Here is a 25,133-nt window from a genome sequence, read left to right on the forward strand (position 1 = left end):
TCGACTTCACTGAATTGGTATGTCATTTTGTGTTGTGTAGATTAATATGAATGCGGTTATTTTTCAAGCATAGCGTCAATGGAAGATAATACCTCTAATCTCTCTCCGTGTTGACTGTGTCTGTTTTATTACTGTTTTATTACACAGCCTTTGTCTGTGTTACTCTGCAGATTATGGCTGTCAGTGTAATATCTGAGATCTAAAAGCAGGTAAGCCACTGACTAACGCACATTGTGCCAGTTGTCAGTTCCACTGTGCGTGTGACAGCGGCTAACCTGGTTTTGGGAGTACTTCTCATCTTTGGCTGGTCTTGGACCAGCCACAGCCGGACCGGACAGACCCTGATCTGCCTCCTTGATCATTGCCGGGGCCTGTTCAACACGACTGCTCTCCCAGCGGTCTCCATGTGCACTGTAGCCTACTTCCTCCTATGTTCACATACTGTCCTCTTAGGCCAGTAGCTTTCGCATCGCCTCCTATGGAGCCCTCCTCTCTAATGGCACCTACTGTCAAGACCATTGGTGAGTGTTTTGTTTCTGTTTCTGTTTCATCTGTGCGGCTGAGACACGATAATCATCATCATACTAACTGCTTTCAAATTTGAGGTCAGGGGCCCTTCAGGGGTTCCTGAGGAGTTTCCTCTGGGACCTCCAGCATTATTATAAAGGCACTGGTTTTAGAGCAAAATGGATAATAATATAGTAATGTGTCACACTAGTTCAAGCAGTTTTCCAGTTATTTAAGCAAAATTTGAGCTCCAGCTAAGAACATCTGTGTCAGTTGTATTTTCTGTATTATGCCATGTCTGTTTGTAAAAAGTAAAGTGAGAAGTAAAGTTCCTACTCAAATCATTTGTGGCTTTATGTATCTTACTCTCTGTTTGATCATGTGATGCGTTTCTTGCTATCAGTGAGGGTGTTTTACTCCCATCGGTGCATAATGACTCATTGTGACACAGAGGAATAGATAAGTGCACTATGTCAGACTCATTAACTTGCGGCCACTCCATTCATCACCATGTGGACGTGCAGATGCTCACTCGTGTCCACATCGAGGAGGTTCTTTCCCAGACACCCACTTGCCTGTTATGAATACCTATCGACTGGTTTTGGTCCCAAAGCGGTCAAACGTTCAGCTTTCGCATTTTATCCGAAACCTTCTAAAGAAGATTTGGACGGGGGTTCATGCGGAGTGCCACTGTACGAGCAAAAAATAATTCCCTCGCCGTGGTGTCCTGAAGCATCATCATAATCTGTTAATGTCCCCTTGATGAGATTGGAGTCCTCTGGGTTTAGATATGAAGTGGGTGAGGTTGGATGTATTTCACTTTGCATGTAGAATGGCAGAAAAAACAGTGGCACTCAGGTCATCTGAAAAAAAAAAAAATAAAAAATAGAGTAGATCTGAAGGATCTTCAGCAAATGAAATTCAGCGTTTTTCTCTTTATCATTAGGGATCACATGACCTGGGATTGAACACTCAATGTGAATGCAACAGTGGGAAATACAAAGAGTAAGATTTTGTAGTTTGAGGTTAGGTGTATGTGCAGTATCCCTCGCGTCCACAGGTAGGCGTCAGCGTTGCACCATGCTGTGGGCTCGTCCAGACAGTGGGAACTAAACAAGGATTTGGGGCTTATCTAACCCCTGCCAAGCCAGACAGCTCTAAATCTTCTCAGTAAAATCCAATTCTACACAATTAATCATAATATCTATCTCCTTACTTCTAAACACATGGTCATGAGTTAACAGCATTGGAATAAAGTGGAAAAAACTGATTTTAAAAAAAAAGTGTATTTTTGATGCTTTGGGGAAGTTTCTGACATCCAATCATGTATATGTGGACATGGGAAAAAAAAAAAATGTGCGTGCTGGGGATTGTACCTGGCAAGTGTCAGCACATGAGAGTATTTATAGAAATCCGCAGGGTTTCAGTCAGGGGTTAGCCAGAGCACAAGGAAAGCTCAAGTCATTCAGCGTGTGTGACAGCCAGCATATTTACTCTCCAGGGTAAACAAACAGGAAAGGGGTGGAGGACAAGAGTGTTGCGCAGAAGCCCATAGTGGTGCAACTGTTTGTTTATCCTATCATGCCAGGGTGATTTTTATCACAAATGACAGAATGTAACAAAGCAACGAGCTGTTTTGTGTCAGTAATTTAAAGAGAGGCAGCACACACACACACACACACACACGGACTCCGGGGGTGAAATCCACAATTTCCTGCAATCAGATGTCCTCTGACGGTAAGAAGTCACTTTACTGATAGCATGAACACACAAGGAACTTTAAAAACGATCGACTGGGTACATTTGCAGAGCAGTGGATTGCTTGTCGGGCGTCTCAAATGCTCTCAAGTGTGCAGTGGCCTTGTGCCTTTATGGTCACGTCTTGTAGACATACCGCATGACATCATCCATAACAGCAGCCGCCCTGATGCCGGGATGTTTGCCACATTTCACTCTGCTCCCAAGGATGCACTTTGTGAACTTTCAATCAGCCACCTGTGAATAGCGGCTTTAAAATGCCCAGAAATGATGGTGCATCATAGGGCCCATTGTACCGCAAGCAGTGAAGGGAGCATGCATATTTCAGTGCCTATAATATATTCATAATACATTTCGCATAGGAGCTTCACGGCGCTGTAATTTTTAGAAAGTATACACTGGTGTATTAATTATTTACTGCAGGGTATGCCAGATGTGCTGCACCTCCACTCCTACTTACTGTAATTACAAGCATGATTATAATAAATGGGACTCCATAAAGAGGACATGAAGAAAAACAATCACTCAACAAAGGATTATCTAAAACACAATGCACATTTTTATTATATTTAAATACATCGGAATTGTAATAATTGCTCTAGGTAAAAGGTTTCTAAATTATTTAACATTTCATACAGATACTTTGCAGTGTTTACGATAGCAAAACTCTGTAAATATATTTGTCTTATGTATATACAGTATGTATATCATGGTAGATTAAATAGTGACAAAGAAAGGGGTTAAATAGGAGGTGACGGTGACAGAACAGTGAACAAGTTTCCCTTGGCCCTGCGGTCCTTGTTTTATCTCCATGACGACTCTCTGGATGTCAGGACTGCAAGACACACAAAAATAAGTGGGGATGATGATCCCTTTGTCTGGACAACATTTCTCAGCTAAGACAGAGACAGAGAGACCTGTATCAGTCAAGATATTCACACATGCCAATGAGAAGCCGACACAAGACCAGTTATTGGGTTCATTTTTTACCCGTACAGGCTGTGGACTATGACTGAAGTCAGAGTAGCATTTAGGGACAGAATTGGTTTCAAACACTGAGATGTGTGTAGTTTCCAAAGTAAGAAGCAGTTGTATAATCCCACAAAGGAAACACCACACAAGAGACGGTAAGGAGAGAGTGCACACTCAAAACACTTTGACCTGTCAGCATAACAGAGAGACGTGTGATAAAATGCTAAGTGCTAAAGTGATAAAGGAAAATTTGGTTTATGTGGGCTGGATGGTCATTTGTGGATAACAGCACTGAAGATGGCCAGAGCACTGAAAACAACAGCTTCCCCTGTTTGCATGATGTTTGTTATTAGGATTATTATGAGCAAGATCTGCAGTACACTGATGCAGATTGTGAGTTATGACAGGTCAAATGTTGGGTGTGATGACAGCAAAAGAACCAGGCCAAAGAAAAACATCTCAACAAACCGTGGCCCTGTGACCCTACTTCTGAAATGTATCCCTTCTTTTAGCGCGGAGCTTGACAAAAATAGACTGGCAAAAGGTAGAAGCTCCTAAAATAAGCTGCACTGACTTCAAGCAGAGCAGAAAGAGAAGAAGAAGATACATTTCTGTGTAGGCAAACAAGGGCCAAGGCTTCACACAGGAAGAGAATGGGACAGTGCAATACACTTTGCAGAGCCCTTCGTGAAAGGCTCTTGCTCTTTGGAAGTCAAGCATCACCAAAGTACAAGGCATTGTATAGATACACCCTGCTCACATATAAATAGTATCCATACATAAAAGGCAAACAGAAATGACATTGGTCTCATATCTTTCCATGTCACAGTATAAAAACAGCACTACAATCAGAATGTCTGCTAAAGTCATTCCCAGTGATCGACGTGTTATGTGGAGATACGGTGAAAAGCAGCTGTCGGCAGACGATTGTTGACTTGAGGGTGGGAAGGCCACTCTGTATTACAGAGGGGGGGATTAGGAGAAAGTTCCCAGATGCATTAAAGTATAATGAAAGCGGGTACTGTTAGTCCAGAAGCAAACAGTGAGATAGGAGCAGGGCGGGGAGTTGAGACAGCAAGAGAGGACCAAGAGAATTAAAGCACACGGGGACATGTGAGACAAAGGAAGTCAGCTGTAAAAAGTTAAGGACAGGAATCAGCAGAAGACTGAGAGGAGCTGAAGAGAAGTCTTTCAGCCTTGAAAGGCAGAGCACAGAGAAGAGCAGCTGGAAAGTAGCAAAGACCTCCATCATACAGATGCTTCCACTACCCAACACCAAAAACTGCAGCTGTCGCCTTAAACCCAATTAAGCTGGGGGCAGGGGGCTCTGGGGATCAGGGGCTGGGCAGGAGAGGAGCAGAGCGGGATGGACTTGGGAAGCAGCAGGGTCTCACACATACACACCCTCAGGGTTGAGACTGGACACGAGAGGGTTTTGCAGGTTGCGTGGATGTCCCAGGAACTGTTTGGCAGTGGGGCGAGGCGGCGATTCCACTGGAGTCACACTGTGGCCTGAGGAGGAGAAAGAAAAACATTAGCCATGTGACTTTACCGGCCAATCATATGATGCTGTGTTTTTGTTTCCATACCTCCATTACTGTATCCATCCTGCAGTAGGTGTGCCAGTTCTAGCTGCTCCAGTTGCTCCTGAAGCTCTGTGCGTGAGTGGGTCTGTGCTGGCAGGACACCTGTCTGTTGAATGAACTGCTGCAGGTTACACTGCCTCAGCTCCTTATTCAACTCCTCCAGCTCCTCCTGTTTGGCCTGAGAAGGAAAGGAACATGGATCAGTGAGGAAAACAAAAGGACAATAAACACTGACACCTTGTCTGTTAATGGAAGTGGGCTCAGCATAGGAAAAAGGGATGTGCTAAACATGCCTGCTAATTTATATATATATAATCCTGTTGCATGATTTCAGTGATAACATTAACATTAACAACAACAACAACAACAACAACAACAGCATAATCTATTAGTTAATCTATAAGGCAGGACAATTGTATTTTGCCTTTACTACTACTGTAAATGTCAAGCATCTTTTCGCCATTAGGAGGCAGCAGAGTCTACAAGTCCAGTCTCAAGTCACTGACGGTCACCATCACCTCATCCACCATCAGACTATTCAGCTACAATGAATCATCACAACTACTATACACATTTTATCTGACTGCATCAGGTTCTGGGTCATCAGGGTCTGACGCATACTTAGAGATGGATACACAGCTATGCTCATGTGCGGCTGCATTTCAAAGTCATCTTAACAGACCAGATGCCAGGAGGAAAGACATTCATTAGCTCCAATTATTGAAAACCTGGAGCTCAGAGACCCTCCATCGAGACAGTGGCACCACCTTTGCACCAACAGATTAAACTGTGATGCGCACAGACAGTCGATCAGTCTTAATCGACTATGCATTTGTGCTTAATCAATGTGTCTGCACGCAGTCCAGGAAGGAGCAGCAGCACGCTATGGCCCCAAACCCAACACATGTGTATGTGTGTGTGTGTGTGTGTGTGTGTGTGTGTGTGTGTGTATACGTATAATTGATGTTGGACTGAGGCAGCCTGCTGAGGCAGTTCACACCTGCAGGTCTGCCTCCATTAGCCTAATGACAGGAACGCTGTGCTCATCAGTGCCAGCACTTAAACACTCGGCTGGCAGCCTCAGCCAATCAGATGACTGACGACCGACACGTCCACACATATACACCTTCCCACCATGGACTGAGCTTTATTACACTGCATCATTTCCCCACTGTTAAGATGTTGGGATGCTGAGTAAAACATAAATAAAAACAGAAAGCGATCATGTGCAAACCAACCGTGTCAAGTTGGCTTTATGAAATGCTCCTGAGCCCAAAGTGGTGAACCTCATTCCTTTCAAGGATGCCCCTTTCATACCCAATTCATGATGCTTACCAATACCTGTTTACCTGTGGAATGTTCCAAACAGGTGTTTTTGGAGCATTCCACTACTTTCTCAGTCTTTTGTTGCTTCTGTCCCTTGTTTGAAACATGTTGCTGGATCAAATTCAGAATAAGCAGATATAAAAAGTTGATGAAGTATGTGAAATGTGAAATGTCTTGTCTTTGAACTGTTTTCAATTGAGTACATGTCAAAAAAGATTAGCAAATGATCACACTGTTTTATTTATGTTTTATACAGCGTCCCAAGTTTTTGGAATCAGGACTGTAATTGGCAAATTGATCATGGCACAGTCCCTCTGAGCTCCATTAATCAGGCACTAAATCTGTTGAGTTCAATCCCAGAATCACACACACGCTCACCACGAGGATGACTGACTGATGACTCCAATGAGTTTACTGTTGCGTTTTGTTTTTGCAGCCAGTTTGTTATTAATGACTTAGAGCCCAGCGGATTGGGAATGGGACACAACGGTCTTTGAGTCTAGACAGTCTTTGCCAATGAAGACACGGAAACACTAGACAACGACTGTTTGCAGTGTCCTCTATTTCCGTGTGATAAAACATTCAAAACATCATGATATTACAGTAAAAGAGAACTTTAATTTTCTTCACTTCCCTGGCTGGAGCATGAAGTGGATACCCATGGGTTTCTTGTGGATTATGAGGAAACTTGAGTTTCGCTTCAAACTGGGTTAGGCTTTTATTGATAGAGCCGCATCTATGACAACCACCAAAAGTAAATAAACAAAGACACCATGAACTAAGATAAGTTCAGGCTGAGGAGATTCAACAAAAGGGGTTGTTGTTCTACAAATCAGCGCTCTTTAATCTCTTTGTCCATAAACAAGGTACAAGAATGTGTAGATACCAGCAGTCTGATATAAACACCATTACCACCCACGTGTTCAAAGCATGCATACAAGATGATACCTGCCGAACTAGTTCAACTAGACTGTTAATAGGTCTTCAGACAATAAAACATTTCAGACAAGGTAGGATACGAGTATACAACATTCATGTCATCATAATTTCTTGTATAATTATTTAGATATCAAAATGCCACGGTAAATCATGTTTCCTTTTTACTCAGTACTCCTTTTTTATGAGTGTCTCTGCACTGTCGTTTTGTCTGCCGCAGTATGCAGGTAGGAGAGGGATACAGTTTTACATCATAGCTACAAGAGGGTCTGTGCAACTCCCCTCAAATGATCACATATGGGCTGATGTGGATTTACAGCCCTCTCTCCAGAACCGTGACCTCTCTCCTTACCTGCAGCAGAGACTCTGCCTTCCCCAGAGCCTTGTCAGTCTCAGATAGCTGCTCCTCCAGATCTGTGCTGTGATTCTCCTGGCTCTGGAGCTCTACCTTCACGGCATCGAGGGACTCCTCTGGTCTGTTGGGTTTCCCTTCTGCCCGGCTTTCCCTCTGGATCTCTTGCTCCAGTTGAGCAGAGCGAACAGAGAACTCGTGGAGCCGCCGCCCACAGTCGTCTAGCTTGGCATGGAGCTCCCCCAGCTTCCTCCTCATTCCTCGCTCCTTCTCCACCTCTGCTTGAAATTCCTCCTCCCAGTACTGCTCATGGGCAAGCTCGGCCTGGTTCCTCCGCACTGCTTGCTCCAGAGCGTCCATCTCTTCTTGCAAGCGAGCATCGGAGACTGGTGAAGGACATGGGGATGGGTAGGGACGCTCCCATGTATGTGACTCCCTCTCGAGGGCTTCCAGCTGGGCCTCAAAAGCCCTCAGTCTCTCCTGTTGCTGAAGAACCTTCCTGAAGACCTCCTCTTTGGAGGGGCCCATTGGCGGTGAGGGAGAGGGGGATGGCACATGAGCAGGTACAGGGCTGGGAGAAGTGGAGGGGGAGGCTCTTTGCTCTGGAGAGTCCCGAGGAGACCTCTTAAACTGTTTGGCTTTGGTTCTAGGAGAGGTGGATGGGCCCAAGTTAAAGGTGAGTGCTTTCTTAGGCTGGCCGCGTTTTGAAAGCTCTGGCTCAGGATGCTTGGGCACTGGGAGGGGAGTTGTTTTGTCTTGTTTTGAGCTGGGTCCGTCACTGCTACTAGGGCCTGTACGGCGTAGGAAGAACTGAACTTCACTGCCATGTTGGCCTAACTTAGCCAGGGACTCCAAAGGCCTCTCTGTGGCCAACAGCTGCCTCTCTGTGTCCCTAAGACGCTGGATCAGAACATAACGGCCAGTTTGACCTGGAGACAGAGACAAACAGAGAGTGAGTACAGAGAATCTACAATCTACAAACAGAAAAACAACACAGCCTACTTTGCCTAAAACACCACCATGTCAAACTGAAGTTTTTCCAAAAACTTGGACTACAGAAAGAGACTTGATGAGTTACTTGTAAAAGACCTTTCTTCTCCTTCAGTGTACTTAAAGCAGTCAGTTTGACTCCTCCCACTTCTTCTATGCAAGCCGCGCTAAGTGAACAAATGACATCAAACGTATTATGATGATGCCGATACCTCTAAATCTCTGCCTCTGAGGACTGAAATAAAAGGCTGCTGCGTAAGACTTGCACATCATGTAAAAAATGTTCAAATAAACTGAAGTTTCCACAAGGACCTTGAAATTAGGACAAACCCTCCCTAATGACTTGGCAGGCATCTCACTCATGGAAGGAGGAGAGTGCTAAATCTGGAGTTATGGTGTTCAACGCTGTTGAGGCGTATGACTTCAATGAAGCTGGAGGATACAGACACAGAGAGCCGGCTCGAATCCAAACTGACCCCCTTACAATCCAGGCGAGTATTTGATTTGGGTCGATGGAGAATGAAAAGGTGAGCGCAGCTTCGGGTTGCTTCAATCTAAGCCGAGTACCCTTGTTTTGTCTGCATCAAATTCAGTCTGCAGGCTGTCTTGAGGCCTTTTGATAAACTGTCAAGTAGATAACAAGGTGGCAAGTAACAACAGCGTCGGAGCCTGTGCCACGGTGACACAATGATTTCACAGTAGGAAAGAGCTGAGGAACTCACCGATGGCCTGGGCCAGAGCAATGACCACGTCCTGGCAGGACGTCTCCTCCGACAGGCCGCACACTACCCGCACCACTCCATCCACCCACACTTTGAGCTCCATCTGGGACAGGCAGGGCGGGGTGTACGGTAAGGCGGTCTTCAAAACAGATCACTTCAGCTTGGGTTGACTCAACTCAACACTGCATAGCATTGACTCTGAAAGACAAGAGCAGAGAGACACGTCAGAGGTGTGCTGATTTGTTTGTTTTGTTTGTTCATGATTACCCCAGAAATCCAACTTTCCAGTCGGAAGAACAGGCTTTTGTGGATGTGGAAACAATGGCGAGCTCTGGTGTGTAACAGAAAGACACCACACCTATTATCTAAAGGCTTCACCGAGTTGTGGTTCACAGTGTAATCGTACCAAACATAGGCCACAACTTGTTGCTAACCTAAACAAAACACAATGGAACACCAAACAATACTGACGTCAAAAATGTGCTGTGCCGAGTGAGAGTGTCATTGAATTGTAAATTTCTAGACCGGCAGCCGAGGGGTAGAGCAGTGTAGTATTTTGTTAAGTTCCTAGTGGTTAGTTAAGAACCCCGGCAGTATCTTGCGGACCTGGGAGCATAAATGCCAATCTGTAACCCAATTAAACGCTCTGCTGCCCTCCTTCAAAGCTGTTATGATAGCTTACTGCCGAGGGGAACGGACAGGGAAAGTGGAGCAACTCAAGTGTGTCTATGTTTGGGAGAGGGTGTTTGTGCGGGTAGAAATGCAGGAGAGACAGAACAATCGTGCGTGTCTGTGTGTGTTTGTGTCCCTCGGTCTGATCCCCCTCAGCAGGACCAGAACTGGGTCTCCTCATACTTCAGAGAGAGGATCAGCAGGTAGCCGAACACGCGTCTGGGCAGCAGGTTTAACCTAAATGAATATCGTTGTGTTCAGCCCTCACTCCGCCTGTCTGTACTTTTACAGCTCAGCTTCAAAACAAGGTAATAAAATACTGCAGTGCTCATAAAAAGTGAAACGCCTGAGGCAGCAGTAAGATTATCTATAGAGCTTGGCACAGTAAATGAAACTTTGTAGCCTTGGTGGGTAAAAAGACAACTCTTCACCCACAGTCAGACAGATGGTGCTCTCTTTCTGTCTGTCTCTCTGGTTCTCAATGGGTGGTGTTCAATACTGAGCCCCACCATTATCTTGCCCCTCATTCAGTGCCTGGCTCTGCTCCACTGGCTGCCTATAGGGAGCTGCTTTGGAGGAATGCACTGACTTCATCTGCCAGCCGGAAGAATTCCTGCTTTTCTTAACAAAGCCCTCACCCCGCCCTCCTCCTCCTCCTCCTCCTCCTCCTCCTCCACCTCCTCCTCCCCTGCTGCTGACCTGGCTGCCCCACACCACCATTACTTCTCCGCTGTTTCGATGCCAAACAAAAACAGCCCCTGATGTGGCAACAACATCACACAGATCAGCTCGACGTGACACACCACATACAGAGGGAGTGACAGCACAGCTCGGAGATTGAACCCAAAGAACGAGATCACAGGAAACAAGCGGGAGATAGAGACGGATGATCACATGAGGTAGAAATTCTTCTGAGCCATGCAAACGAGGTGATTTCATCTGGAAAGAAACTTGATACGAAAATGGAGCGCTATCGAAATCAAACGCCACAAATTTCAACACGGCCGAGATGTCAATGTTTTTCTTTGAGAGGACAGCATGTGCTGTGTTATTAGATTATAACTCACTGCTTGAGTCACAGAGTGAGTAGACAATCATTTAGCTGTGAAGTTATGTTGTTTTTTTTTGAAACATGCAGAGGTGGACAGGAAGAAACATTTTCAAATCTTCAAGCCTTGTGCAGAGGAATGCTACATTACAGGCCAAACGATCCTCGATGCAAAAGCATCTTCATACCTTGGAGTCACCTGTAAGAAAACCATTTACAAAGCTCAAACACAGGTTCAACCCTCAATATTATTGTCAAATACGTGGCTGCACGTATAGGGAAATTAGGTCATACCTGCCGGAAATAGATGCAATTTAAATGCAAACAAACTTGCAGACAGTACCTAACGGAAAGGTTTCTATATCTGTCCAGGATTTCTATGTACCGTAACAATCTCATTAAATGAGAACACAAACACACAAACATCTCCCAGCTAAGAATGTCACTCTCCCATGATGCTTAGTTCTTGTCCCTCCTGGCTGGTGAAATGTGATAATCTGCACTAACAGGAAACAAACGGGCCTGCAAGTCTCAGGTTGCTGTCTATTCTCTTTGTCACAGGCACAACAACACTGAGAACCAGACATCCGCCTGACCCAGCTCCTTTTCACAGCACAGCTCCGGAGTCCTGTGTCACTTCTAACTGAAATACAGATGGCGGAGAGGCACCTTTACGCCGTGTTGAGATGTAGTCTCAGAGCCATGAAGCGTCCCGTCGTTGATGATATCGACAACAATTACAGGAGCTGAAATAGTGTTCAAAATATTGCAGAACAGTCTGTAAATCTACACATCTGCTATCTGAAAAGTAGGGTGGCTTGAAGCTTAACATAGAATGTTTGGTTTTATACACATGACAACCACTCACACATCCAAACCCCACCCTTTAACCTCAGGTCACACCCCCAAAAGAGACAAGCACATCCCAACTCTCTCTTTAACTTTCACCCCCGCCCCACCCGCCCACCCACTCAACACAATACACAGTTTCAGCTGAAACTCGGAGCTCTGGCCTGTCACGTGTTGCCTCAGAGGAAAAATAAAATCAAGCAAATGTACCATCCCTTCGGAGGTAATCAGCAAACTAAGGCAATTAAAAACATTTCCCACTCGAGGATCTTAAGTTGAATAAAGAAAACAGACCACTCATACGAAATGATGAAAGGGAGAGAAAGAGAGAGACAGTGAGGAAGACAGACAGTGAGCAAATGAGAAAGGGGGAGAATAAATGTGGGAAGAAAATGTCTGACAGGTAGACAGATAAAAGAGGGGGAAGGAGTGGTAGAGAAAGGAGCAGAGATTTGGAGCCATGTGCCGTTCCCTCTCTCCCCTCTCATCATCAGTCACCCATCCAAAGCTAACCCGCTTTGCGTCTTTCATCACCCTGTCTGTGTCTTCTGTCTGTCTCTCTTCAGTAACAGCCTCCCTCCTCGCTGCATTCGACTCAGGGCAGAAGTGGTTAGCATCACAGGCCTGCAGACACAGGGGGCATGATTCGGCTTGTCTGTGTGCCACTCTGTGTGAGCAGCGGCGCCGGGCTGTGAACTGATGTTCCCTTTTGGACAAGCCGGGCAGAGAGAAGTGGCCGTACGCCTAAACTACAGCTGTTAACAGCTTTCAAGGCTTGAGAATGAACATCTGTCCATTTAGACTGTTTTTTCCTTATTGGACATCCTCTTTTTGATATGATTTTATTTCTTTACAGTTTAAAAATAAACACACAACATCTGGCTCAGCCAAGAATCTTGTGGGAAACACCCACTCTTCCACATGTTTTGTCCAAAAATGCACACAATGCATGCAGAAACTCTAATACACAAGAATTCAAACAGCTGGACAGACACACCCTTAGGCCTAAATGCTTTGCAAAGGCTTGAACAATTCATTTCTTTTAGTCATAAGCAGTATTGCCAAACAAGCGGAAAACTGTAAACGTTATCCAAAAAATTCCAAGGAAGGTTACTAAGGTACTGTAGCTTCTCTACACCTGAGCCCTCAGGCTACAAGAAGAGTAGTGAAGTGGGTGTGTAATGCGTAAGTATGCATGTGTGTGTGTGTGCGCAGGAAGTACAGAACACTGTCTCATGCTAGCGCAATGGTCAAAGGTTGGGTCGCACGTCTTCATGTACAAGCTTGTTCTGTGTTTGCACGCACACATGCCATTTAGGCCTATCTTTATGGGGGATGGCTCCAGCTCAGAGTGATTACTGCGCTATCTCTGCAGCAACACAAATCCAAAGAACAATGGCGGGAGTAAGGGGCAGGGAGCATACATCACACGCTGCCTCAGATCTGAAGCACGGGCAGATACAGGAACACAGAAAGACAACGACTGTAGACAAACTGTTATCAGCATCGACAGAGAAAACAGGACCCCGTCCCAGGCTGGTTTAAGTGTACATAACAGTTTAGACGTTGTTGTTGGAGGACAATGAACAGTGCTGGGAGAAGCTGTGCCTTCTGTGCCACTCTGGTCCAGGTTGGCAGAGACGCATAAACACTCAAAGAGCCAGTAACACGCTGGCACCGAGCAGCCTGGCCTCATCTGTACTGCAGAGACACTATTGTTGCTCTAGCTCCACACTCAGCAGACAGCGTTGCCTCTTTTGTGGCCCCTGGCATCGCTGGGTCGTCTGCCTCGCCTCACCCGCTTTGTGTCCACTTTACTACGGATAAAAGTAGTAAAAAGGAGAGCAGATACATTCCTTTGTCCTCCCTGGCCTCCTGTTTTGCATTCTGTCTTCCTCCTCCCCGATCTTCGTCATCCAGTGTTTCAGTCTACCGAGTAAGCACAGTTTATGTGCTTAAAGACACATAAGTCCAAAAACAAACAGAGAAGTCCACAACATGCTCGTGTTTGAGAGCAGCACAATAATTACTCCTTATGGTAGAAAATTATCCTTTTGCTTCAGCAATTAAAACCGGTTCTCTGTGGAAATCTGTGATGAATCACAAGGGTATTCTCACTCACTTCTTCATTACACGGCATGAAAAAATATGCTTTTGCCTGCTTCTGCCTACACTTGCTATATAAGTGTGGTACAACACACACACAAAATAACAATTTCTGGATGCAAACAAACAACGGATCTGGCTCAGAGTCCTACCTTTGCCTACGTGACAACTAAAATTTTGACAGAAGTATCCAGGTAGTGCTGGAAGCCACCAGCTGGGTGAAAAATACATTATCATTATTAACGATGAGCAAGCTCGTGCGGTCACAGCCTCAGGACTAAGGAGAGCTTTCCTTCATGACACTTTAATGAACAAGGCTTTTTAGAATTGCCACTTAACTTTAGATATATGCCACTCTCTTTTCTAACACCTGCACTGTTTCATTGCCATTTGCATGATTTTTGATTTTATAAGTTCACCTACATTTCCACAAAGCATTGCTCAACTCTTTAACATCTCATTTGGAAAGATCAGAAGGCCTGGAAGCAAAACCCGCCTGAAGGACTGAACTGTGCTAATCCAAAACATCTGCGCAAGCTACAGCCAACGTAGTCCTCAAATACAGAAGATATATGGGGAGATGCTTCACATTTCATAAGAACACTGACAATCCGAGTCTCGCCTTGTGTCTTTATCTGCTCATGACTGGATCTCTGATGGACAGATCGTCTTCCACATCAGTCGTGAGGAAAATTCTCCATCAGTAGCTCCCAAAACACCATAACTCCTATGCAGGGACCATGATCAGCAGGGCTCCAGCGCCTGCGGTCAGAGAGCAGGGAGTGGCCCACTGGGCATGTCAGGAAACGAGATCCAAGATCTGAGGGCTTTCATTGGGCGAATTAAAACTTAATAACTTTCCAATGAGGACACACCTCTCACACAGGGGATAATTGGCTTTTATAGTATGTGACAAGGCAGTAAAAAGTAGCAAAAATAATAGAGTTGCAGCTGGGTGATTTATTTTGTCTGGGAGGTGTTAACAAAACATCAAACAGCAGTCTATTCCCTTTATGGTACGTGCACCACTTCTGTAGCTCTGCTTTTGAAAAGAAAACTGGGTTATGTGTGTTTTTGTTTGCACTGCCAAGATAACATTTAATTTGTATGCCGGCATTAAGTGCACACATACGTGTAGAACTGTATATTTCACTGTGACTAATTGTGACTGTGTTGCTTCTACTTGGTCACAGTAGAGGGCCAGGCTGCAGCAGGCTCTTCAGACACGCTGCTTGTTAATTAGACTGAACGGTTGCCTGGTTCCGTGCTAACGGAGCTTCACTGATGCTTCAACACACCTGATGAATAATGCATTTTTTCACAGGACATTAATTTAGCAAATATTTCTCGGAACGCAATTCAAACGCTTGTGACCGGCCAGCTCTTTGAAAATGTCCCCTGTCCGCCTGTGTCTCTCCTCTATTGACATGCTAATGACTCGGCGCAAAGGAATCAGAAATAGCGCTAATAAGCTTTAGTCGTCATACTTGCATACAGGGATCTGTCGCTGCAGCCTTCAGCCTTCTCCATTATAATGATTGGCCTGTCCAACTGTGAAATACCAATGAGAGCAGATCAGTGGCTCATTAATACAAGGGACACCTTTGCCTCTAAATCAAGGGCAAATATGGGCAGTGGCGCCTGGTATTTACAAAAGTAGACCCAGTAAACGGTTGCAAGCTCAAATCCCAGATCAGCTGGACAAATGGGTTTCTTCAGCTCTGAGCTGCTCCACGTCATGTGCAGTCACTAAACACACAAGCTGCGTAATAGCTGTGCATGTAATTGATGACTAAGGAGGGTTTAAAGGTTGCGGTCAATTACTCCAGTTGATCTGAAGCAGGCCTTGACATGGACAGAGTCTGGCCATCACCTGTGGCTGTCACTACCACTCCAGTCACACTGTGTAAAACAGCACTTAGTGTGAAATCCCAGTCATCATGAATCACCAGCAGCACTAACACAGACAGATGGTAACCTGGCCTGAACCAAAAGAGAGACGGACAGGAGGAAGGTGTGAGAGAGAGAATCATTATTTCATTGAAACTCTTGAAAATGCTTGGAGAGCAGATTTTGTTTTGGTGGTTCTACTGTGGAAATATAAAGAAACCTTTGCGCACTTTTGATTTTCATTGAAAGGCAATAAGGTACACTCCTAAGAGCATGTGGCCACAGTAGTTTATACAGTCCTGGCCACAATAAAACACTACTACATTATTCATCTCTCCAAGTGAAAGACTTACTCACACCTGGTTTGGCAGTAGTCATTCACTTGTTCGCTTCAACCCCGGAAACTGAGTGGAGGCGAGTACATTAGAGACCAGGAATTTGTTTGCGCTGACTCATGGATCCGCCCACAGAGCCGGCAGCTAATGGAGAGAATGATAATGCAGGATTGCACATAGCCCGTGGAAGGCCGGGCAGAGCTGGCCTCCGCTGAGAGCTCGGCTCAGGACGAGTGGTTTGGCTGCCTGCAGGCTGATCCCTGTGAGCACAGGAGTTTGTATTGTTGGGTGAGCCAGGGAAGAAGGCTCTCAGACTGCTGATGGGCACCCATGTGTAATTATATACTCCCGACCTGACTCAGCAGTGCTTGCCAGGGAAGGAGGACATCGCTCTGTTCCCAGCCAAACTCATACACAACACACACACACACTCGATAATGCATACAAGTACACAGGCATACAGTCCTACATACATTCAGTCACTGCATGGCCAAAATAATATGTTACATAGCTAAACAACAGACGGCAGACAGGCTGACTCAAACGTAATGATGATGCTTAACTTAGGACTAAAGCAACATGTAACTGTGAAAGTGTACCCAGGAATTTAAAAGCATGCAATTCACACAGTGCATGACTACAAATTAGACGCCTTAAATTTACCATCACATGCTATCTATAGGTGAGCTTTTGGCAGTGCTCCACTCTCACTTCCTGCGTGCGTGCCTGCGTGCATGCGTCATTGAGGAGTCAGGAATGCCACGGCCTCCAGTGTCACAGGTTTGAAGCTAAACTCATTAGTAATTTAAAGGTCGCTTCCATGTCTGCTCATATCAATTATTTACTCAACTTTTTTCATTTTCGTCTTTTTTTTGGGCCAACTTATACTCTTGAAGTACAATCCAAAATGAGGCCTCAAATTACATATATATGTATATACATAAAATGTCAGCTGTTCAATCAAAGCAACTGAATGTAACTGTGGAGGTACTGAAGGGAGTGAGACTGGTGTGGGTCTTTCATCATACTTTAATTCCATGCAAACCATGATGCAATGCACACTTGCCAGTCCTTATCTGAGCTGAAGTGAACTGCCATTAGCACGCCCAAGGAAAAAATTATCAATGTGTTGCTGCAAAGAAAACGGCACACAAGAAAGCTCAAAGCCACAGACCTACATAATCTGACAGCTCAGTCTGTCACATCATGTGCTGTGATGTGATATACAAGACGTAAAGTCAGTCTTAGGTAAGGCAGTTATCAATCCAGGGTAGACATTCTTGTGCAGGGTTGGAACGGTAATATATATACAACAAAAATATATGACTCCAGCATAAAGAAAACACAGAGCCGCCTGCTGAATGAATGTTTTCACAGATGAAGGTGAAGACTTCCAGCCAGTTTCCTCCCAAGACATCAGTCTGAGGTCACAGTCATTACACGGGCAGTTCACAAACTATTACTATGGCTAATGCAATCCACTCACCGCTGCTTTTGATTAGATCCTCTTTGAAACCGAAAGCCAGAGTTCCTGCCTGTGACATTCTTTGAACAACTGCCAGGAAGTTTTTAGAGAAAGCCACAGGCTGTCCCGATAAACATGTTACTCCATTGCTAAAGGACACTCTGCCGTGCAAAACATCTCTCCTCACACCCTCTCAGTATTTACCCAGGGAGTTCCCACATACCTGGCCCTTGGAGAGAGGGATACAGGTAAACACAGCCATGCAGCGACAGAGACGGCAAGTCAGCGTGTGTGTGTGTGTGTGTGTGTGGACCTTCAGGTAACAGGACCAGGTACAATCTTGTTGTAACAGATAAGATGTTGTCGTTTCATTGCTGTAAAGGAGGGTCATTCCACAAAAATGCCGCTCCAACTGACAAGTACTGTGGAATGGAATGTACACTACATCATGTATAAACAATGTTTTGACTTCAGTTAATCATGAAACCTTTGTATTGCCAACACACTTCTCAAATCACACTGTTCACCCGCAGGTAAGGTTTTATCATCATATTCTAACTAAACAACTTCTTATAAGTGCCACATATTGTTGGAGCTGAGCTAAAAGGCTAGTTGACGCAAAAAGAAAGAAATAACTCGTAGACACAAGGAGGAAAAAGACAGAAAAAAATTGGAATGAACATCTATAAGGCGACACACAGGGACTATCAATAACATTCGATTGTGAAAATTTGGAAAGAAAGATGAACCGAGAAGGTTTTGGTGAGTCTGATCTTGTTTCTGTTGCGTTTGTATGAACAGTGATGCAACAGTTGTTTCTGGTTATGCTAAACCGATCATTCTCTTTAACAGAAAGGTCTCTCTCTGTAGGGATCCTCTGCGTAATGTTCTCAGACACTTAGAATAACAATCTGAGCCTGTCAGTGGCAAAACAAGCATTGTTAGTAGACGTACATTGACGATGCAGCCCGTTTTGTGGTTGCCGGCTGCAGCGCTCTCACTAAATACTGACACAAAAAATGCTAGAATAGGTTCCATAGTCAGATAATAAATGACATTTCTCCTGTTCGTTTGGGGCATTAAAATCTTTCAGAACTGATGGACCAGAACTAATTGGAAACTCTGAACATATGTCATCACATTGATAGACTAAAAATGAAAGCAAATAATTCAACAACAACATATAAAACATACTTTATTGATTATGTTGTAATGTGTAAGTATGTATATCTTTCAAAATATATGTCATTAAATAATATACAAGTAGTATGTCTCTCTATGTCCTCTTATGGACATTTACACTTATTTTTAGGAGGAATAATCGAAAGTCATTTTGGCAAATTTTGACAGCCCAACTGGGCAGAGTGCATTTTTTCTCCACAGGCATCACAAGATATTTTAAACTATTTTATTCTATAAGTGGAGGAGTGTACCAACACTAATTAATTATAGTATCAGTGCCAAACACTGAATGTTGTGATGTTGGTTGGGGGGTGTTTAATGTGTTGGAATGAAGAATAAATCAAGTTAAGGATGATGTTAACTACAGCTGGAGATCCTATACATTCATTTTTGTCCACACTCATGCCAACACCATACCATGCCATGAGTTTTGCTGATGATAACAAAGATATGAACATGTTTTTCTGCAAAGCCCTTTTTTCATTTGGCAAAAGACGGCAAACATCTTTAATGTTGAATACTGTCGCAAGCAGCCATACTCAACAACATAGCTTAATATTGGTTAACATTGGATTTAAACCACAAATTACATGACCAACAAATGAGTAAACATCATTGCAAACCTGATCAGACAAGCTTTAAGAGCTAGACAGTGTTTGAAATGCAGCGGTTAGTCAGTACCACAGAAGTACTGCTGGCTGACACGGAGTCCTAAATGTACCCATTTAAAGAAGTAAAGGGTGGAATCTGTTCGTGTTGCATGGGGATCACAAGGCTTAGGGTGGGCCTCTCAATAAGCCAGATTTATAGTTTGATGGGGAGGTGTCACACATGACTCTCTCTCCCTGTCATTACTCTGAGGAGGAGCTACGATCACGCCTATCAGAGCAGTGGGGGGAAGATGTGTGGGCAGTCAAGACGAGTAAGGAAAAGGTAGGAGGTCAGGATGCAGATTTATGGCGGATTCCCAGTATCCTAGGAGCACCTTTGGGATTAAGACGGTATATCTGCCAATGGTGCCCCTTCACTTCTGGAAAGCTTCCTTTCACCCCTCTGACTCAAGATCACCAGGGTGATCTTCGGCATGGATACACATGCATATGCACACAGCTTAATGCTGTCAAGGCTGCTGTTGCGAAGTTTACATATGAGAGATAAGTCGGCTACCCCTCGGGAATGAAAAAAGAGAGGAGGGGGAGGAATGACGAGGGGCAGGCTTGACAAGACAGCATAATGAATGTTTGTTAAAGGGGGGAATATTCAATAGCAGGCAGACAGGCATAAACACCAAGTCTGAGATACGGCAAAATGAAACGGACTGAACAGTCAGTGGGATCAGTTGCATAGAGACGGCAGCAAAGGCCTTTCATAAAGGAACTGTTTCATGAAGCAAGTTTACCGCATTATCTGGATAACTTTGCTGTGTAAAACCTGGAGCAGTCCACGCTCCACATTTGAGGGGGATCCAGGTTTCGCTCTGCCAGGGTACCCAGGTAACTGAGTAAAGCTGCGTTTTGGCCCAGGGCCCAGGTCTGAGTCAAACATCTCACCTGAAACCGCAGACATGAAGGTAACACGACACTGAAAATATGGCTTGTCTCTTCATCTCTATGCATGAAAAAGTGTTTGCTTTGGTGCGTTGGCACAGTTTCACCTGTGCTTTGAGAATATTCCTATTACATACTGAAGAACTGACAGAACAAAGATGCATGTGCATGTGACAGCTCACTGGGGCTTGGTGAAAAATTTATTAATACCTAGATTTGTCACAGGCTCACCTAATTTTGCTCACCTTGGGATATTCGGTAAGAGCTTTTCCCGGTGCTTTTGAGACGTGTCTTTCATGTTCTCACATGCTTCCACCTCATCATGCCTTGGCTCTACATCCTCATTCAAAACAAAACAGCATCTACAGTACCATAAGAATCGATTTTGCTTTGAGGTTTTCTATTTTGGACCTGTTCTTCTGGACTTCTGGACTGGTAGCTGCCATCTACCCACGAGCAGCATTTGCTTCCTGTGCTTGATCAAACACATCTACGTACATTGAATGACAGGTCAAACGTAAAGCCTCTCAGCGTGAGGGACGAGTCTGTCAAATCCACCTGCCTCTCTCATCTCCTGTCTGTTGATTTAGTATCTCTGGGTCCTGAGGCAGACATTTTCTCTTTCTTGCTGGCGTCTTGACCCCCCTTCTGGCCCCGTCCGGGCCCTTGGCTGAGGCACCATGTTATTTACTACCCAGAGAGCTCTGTGTGCAGAGAGTCAACACAGCATGGCTGGCTGAGCAAGGGAGCAACCTGCTGCTCGCTCTCACACGCATCCACAGATGTGCACAAACACACACACACACACAAAGTCACATGACCATCCCAGGGGGCTGGTGGAGATGTTTACTGCGTTACGATCTCTACACCCGGAAGAATTGAGAGCCATGGACAGAGAGACAAACAGACACAGACGTCCACAACCCTGGCAACTCTATCCTGCCAGTGGTTTCAAACTGCTACAACAGAAAGGGAAATGTGAAGCTCTGGGTTTGATGACGTGATGGAGCAAACATCCATGAAAGCTCCAAGAAGTTCACCCTGACAGGACATGACAGCATTCACTCGGGTGAACTTTAAAGTCAGCTGGACGCACCTGAAAACATGTCCTTAGGTGCATGGAGCTCTGTGAGGACATTGTGAGAGTAGGCGGCTTAATCTAACCTCTGACCTGCACAGGTTGAATGAATGAAGAGACATTCAGGCTAAGGAAGTATATGACGCTCAAAGACCTAAAACTATTTCAACAGCATTCACTGAAAAGGTTGACTGAAGACAAAAACCACTATAACGGTTTGCAGTTGCCAACAAAGCATTCCCTTGTTCCCATGTCTCCACCTGGAATCAAAGGACTTAGACACTTGTTTATGATCAGTCCAGACATTTCTGCAGTTTTACAACACAAAAAATGTGTTTTCAGGTGCTCTTGAATGGCTCATGTCTTAAGATATAAAAGCCAAACCACAGTGAAATTCCTTCTCCAAATCCCGTCCTTCCTCTCAGTAATTATAGCCTCCCAGCTGACAAACTGTTGTGTTTGTCTTTGCCTCCTCGGATACAACAGGTGAAGTACGACCTGTGTGTGCTGGGCTGGATGCCAGTCTCTTACTGGTTCTGCTAGCCAAGTGCATATTGCCCTTCCTGGTACTACAAAGGAGGAAGTGTCCTATTTTTTTTTCTCAATGTACTCCCCAGAAAATTTCAGAAGAAGGAAGATATTTTCTTTGCATCACCGAGAACTTGTAACCTTGTACAACAGGCTGAGTACAGCATCCTGCACGAGAAAAACAGAATGTTCCCCTTTATGAAATCCTGTGGGAAAAGTTTGCCATAGTAAACTTGGTGAGGATGATTTATTTAGAGGACTACAGATGATTTGATAAATTGAAAACTGGGTTGACTTTGGATTGGAGTGGAGGATGAGGGAGCAGGGTGTGAGGGATGTGAATGTGATGCAAGGAGGACTGGATCAATCTTTTATCACTGCAGTGTGCTTTCATCCCTAATGGATCCGACATGAGCAGAGCACAGCACTACCTTCCGTCACATTGCACAGGCAGGGGAAGGACGCACAGAAAGAAAGAACAAGAGGGAGTGAGCGAGCTAGACGGAGCAACACATGAGAAAGACAGCTACAGAGAGAGAGAGGGAGGGAGAAAGTGGTTCAAACCGCCATCCCAAAAATAATCACAACCCGAAACATGCAAACATATTATTTCACCGTCATGCTGTCATAGCGTTTCCAATTACCCCTGGCCCTGAGTGCATCTGCAGGAGTTGGGAAACACTCCTGATAAGGACGGCGAGAAATTAAGTCACTTCGCAGCATGAAGAATGGCTTTGAAAATTCCCATCAAGAGTCCCGAGAGATATCTCGGTGTACATGGGTGGACTTGCTTTCCCCCATCAGGCGAGCTGAGTGACGGACAGACAAGCTGACAGACAGAGAGACAGACAGATAGACTATTCTGGAAGAAGAGGGGAGTCCATCTGGGTATTCAAGCAGTGAAAGAGCAGTAAAAATAACATTGCGGTGAACAAGGCACGACGACTCTCAGAGGACGCTCTGCTCTCTCCATGCTGAACAGGCTCATTCATGTGATAGAAAATAAGAAATATCTCGGCAGTGAGGGGGGTACAAAGGGAAGGAGAGAGAAAAGAAGTGCTAACTAAACAAGGCTGGGAAGAAAGTTGAAAGTTTCATAATGCATTCAGACTGCTGGCATGCTTTAGGTATAATATCTTCAGCGCTTCAAAGAGAAAGGGGACATTTAGCAGTGCCTTATATCATCGCTTCTCTGCTCCGTCCATCAAGTCGCTGAAGCAAATGTGGTAAACTTTCTACGTTTTACTGGTTCCTGGTAATAACATCCTACACTCAGGGGTTTTCTCAAGGAACTTGTGGCATGCAGAGTCAGTGTCAGCACCTGACACAGTTAATTTGGCAAAGGTCAACTGGGATAAATATGTTTAAACAAGTGTTACCAAGTGCAGGCACACGTGACCGCCGAGGAATAAAAAGCAGCAAGAATGAAGCAGGATAAGGAATGAATACATTAATGATAGCCAAGTTAAAGCTTTCATATATGCTTGAGTCAGAGACGTCCATTTGGCTCTTTCCTCCTACAACCATCTGTTATGATGACATTATCTCTCTGGAACCAAGTTCACTGTGTGAAACACTCAAACAGAGATAACGCATGAGGTATAACTGTGTTACTCCCACAGTCAGTCAGGAAAAAGAATAATCACCTCCCGGAGGAGTTGGTTGGGGTGAGGGTGTGGGGGGTGGGGTTTCCAATCGATTTCTCTGATTGGATAACAAATAGAGGCAGCTAATGAGCCCCAAGTTCCACTATCTGGCATGTACCATGCTGGGAAATGTTAAATAAGATGCTAGCCATGCATAATGATGAGTCCATGTTTAAACAGGCTAAGAGCGGTTCGGTACATCAGACTCGCAAAGTGTTGGCATTTCAGATGTGTAGCACGTTAACAGTTAAATGTGGCAGGAGCATGCAGTGAGTGAGCTGAACTCTGCCCAGGCCCTGCATGAATTAATCTTTAATCCTACAGTGGTAAAAGGAGCAGCAGCCTGTGTGACAGGAGACCTGTGTAAGAGATAGCCTGCACTTGTTTCACAGTCCCAACACATGCAAACTAAAACATGCACACAGAGGCCGGCTCTCTGACTCACACTGAGAGCAGTCCAAACACACACACTCACAAAAAAAAAAAGGTGAAAAAACAGGAGTGAAGTTTCACCCAAACAGGCCTGAGCTCTTTTTTTTTTTTTTTCATACAGGAACACTTGGGTGGCGGGTCGAGTGTCAACAGGTACATGTGAAGACACAGCTCAGCTCCCCAAAGACACAACACGAGATTCTCTTTGTGTCTCTGCCGCTCACAACAAATAGACACACACAAGCTGACACTTATTATTAATAACGGCTCTCTTTACATGCATGTTGGAACATACGGCAGAGCCACAGACGGACCAGCTGACCTCAGAGGAACTTCCCGACACTGACATTCAAACAGGCAAGGACACATTCAAACAGTCGGTGAAAGAAGCGGCGACACTCACCGAGTGAGAGGATCTTATCCTTCTCTTCAGTGTCTGTATCTCCTCCCTCTGTTTGTATTGTCTCCGTCTCTTTTGCTCACTTGGTCAAATCCTTTACTTCTGACGGAGCGGCAGAGCCGGTTGTGCCGCTGCTGTCTGTGCAAGGCAGCAAGTGAGTGAGTGCGTGCGTGTGCGCGTGTGTGTGAGAGGAGCATGCGAGTCCAGCGGAGGTCAGGAGCAGTCGGACGTGGTCACGGGGAGATTCAAAGGATGCCGTGACTTGTCCTCTGTATCTTGCTGCCTTCTCCTCGCTTGCTGCCTCAGGAATGCACTTCTCCTGGGTGTCCTCACCACAGCCAAGATCTGACTGCTGGAGTTCTCTCTCTCTCTCTGTCGACACCCCTCCTCCCCCTCTCTGTTCTCTCACCCACACAGAAACACACCCTCTCAGTCACTCCTCTCTCTCTCTCTCTCTCTCTCTCTCTCTCTCTCTCTCTCTCTCCCTCTTACTCTCTTTCTCCCCACCCTTTCTTGCTGTGCTGACAGATCAGGTACCTCCCCCTTTTCAGGTAGTTGAAACTGTGTGTTCCACTTTGTCGTTCTCTCTCTACATCAATTTTCTCCCGTTATTGTCTTTCTCTTCCACATTCCCCAGTGATACAGAGGACTGCTTGGAAGAAGACTCAGAGATAAGGGCATGATGAAGGCGAAGCCCTTTGCATGCCTGTGTATTTACATATGAGCCTCTACTGTTTGTACGATCTATAACCTGAGGCTTTAGACATCCAACCTCTGCTCTCCTGTCACGAGAACAGCCCTGTCAG

General features: G+C 45.0%; 1 protein-coding gene across 2 annotated transcripts in view; it reads right to left on the reverse strand.

Moving 5' to 3' along the window:
* Window positions 1–2,803: 2,803 nt before the first annotated feature.
* The window catches only part of rassf7a (Ras association domain family member 7a), a 36,296-nt gene continuing 13,966 nt past the window's right edge, over window positions 2,804–25,133 (reverse strand). The window contains exons 1-6 of one of the 2 annotated variants that reach the window (XM_076734025.1): window positions 24,331–24,701; window positions 9,150–9,347; window positions 7,438–8,366; window positions 4,827–5,001; window positions 4,642–4,749; window positions 2,804–3,100 (exon numbers count right to left, since the gene is read on the reverse strand). In XM_076734025.1, the coding sequence (XP_076590140.1) occupies window positions 3,069–3,100; window positions 4,642–4,749; window positions 4,827–5,001; window positions 7,438–8,366; window positions 9,150–9,252 (1,347 nt within the window). In that variant the 5' untranslated portion in view covers window positions 9,253–9,347; window positions 24,331–24,701 and the 3' untranslated portion in view covers window positions 2,804–3,068. Of the gene's footprint in view, window positions 3,101–4,641; window positions 4,750–4,826; window positions 5,002–7,437; window positions 8,367–9,149; window positions 9,348–24,330; window positions 24,702–25,133 lie in introns of those variants that run through there. The other variant, XM_076734024.1, reaches the window with a different exon arrangement.

This window comes from Chaetodon auriga, chromosome 6 (genome assembly GCF_051107435.1).
Source record: "Chaetodon auriga isolate fChaAug3 chromosome 6, fChaAug3.hap1, whole genome shotgun sequence".
In the NCBI taxonomy this organism is placed as follows: Eukaryota; Metazoa; Chordata; class Actinopteri; order Chaetodontiformes; family Chaetodontidae; genus Chaetodon; species Chaetodon auriga.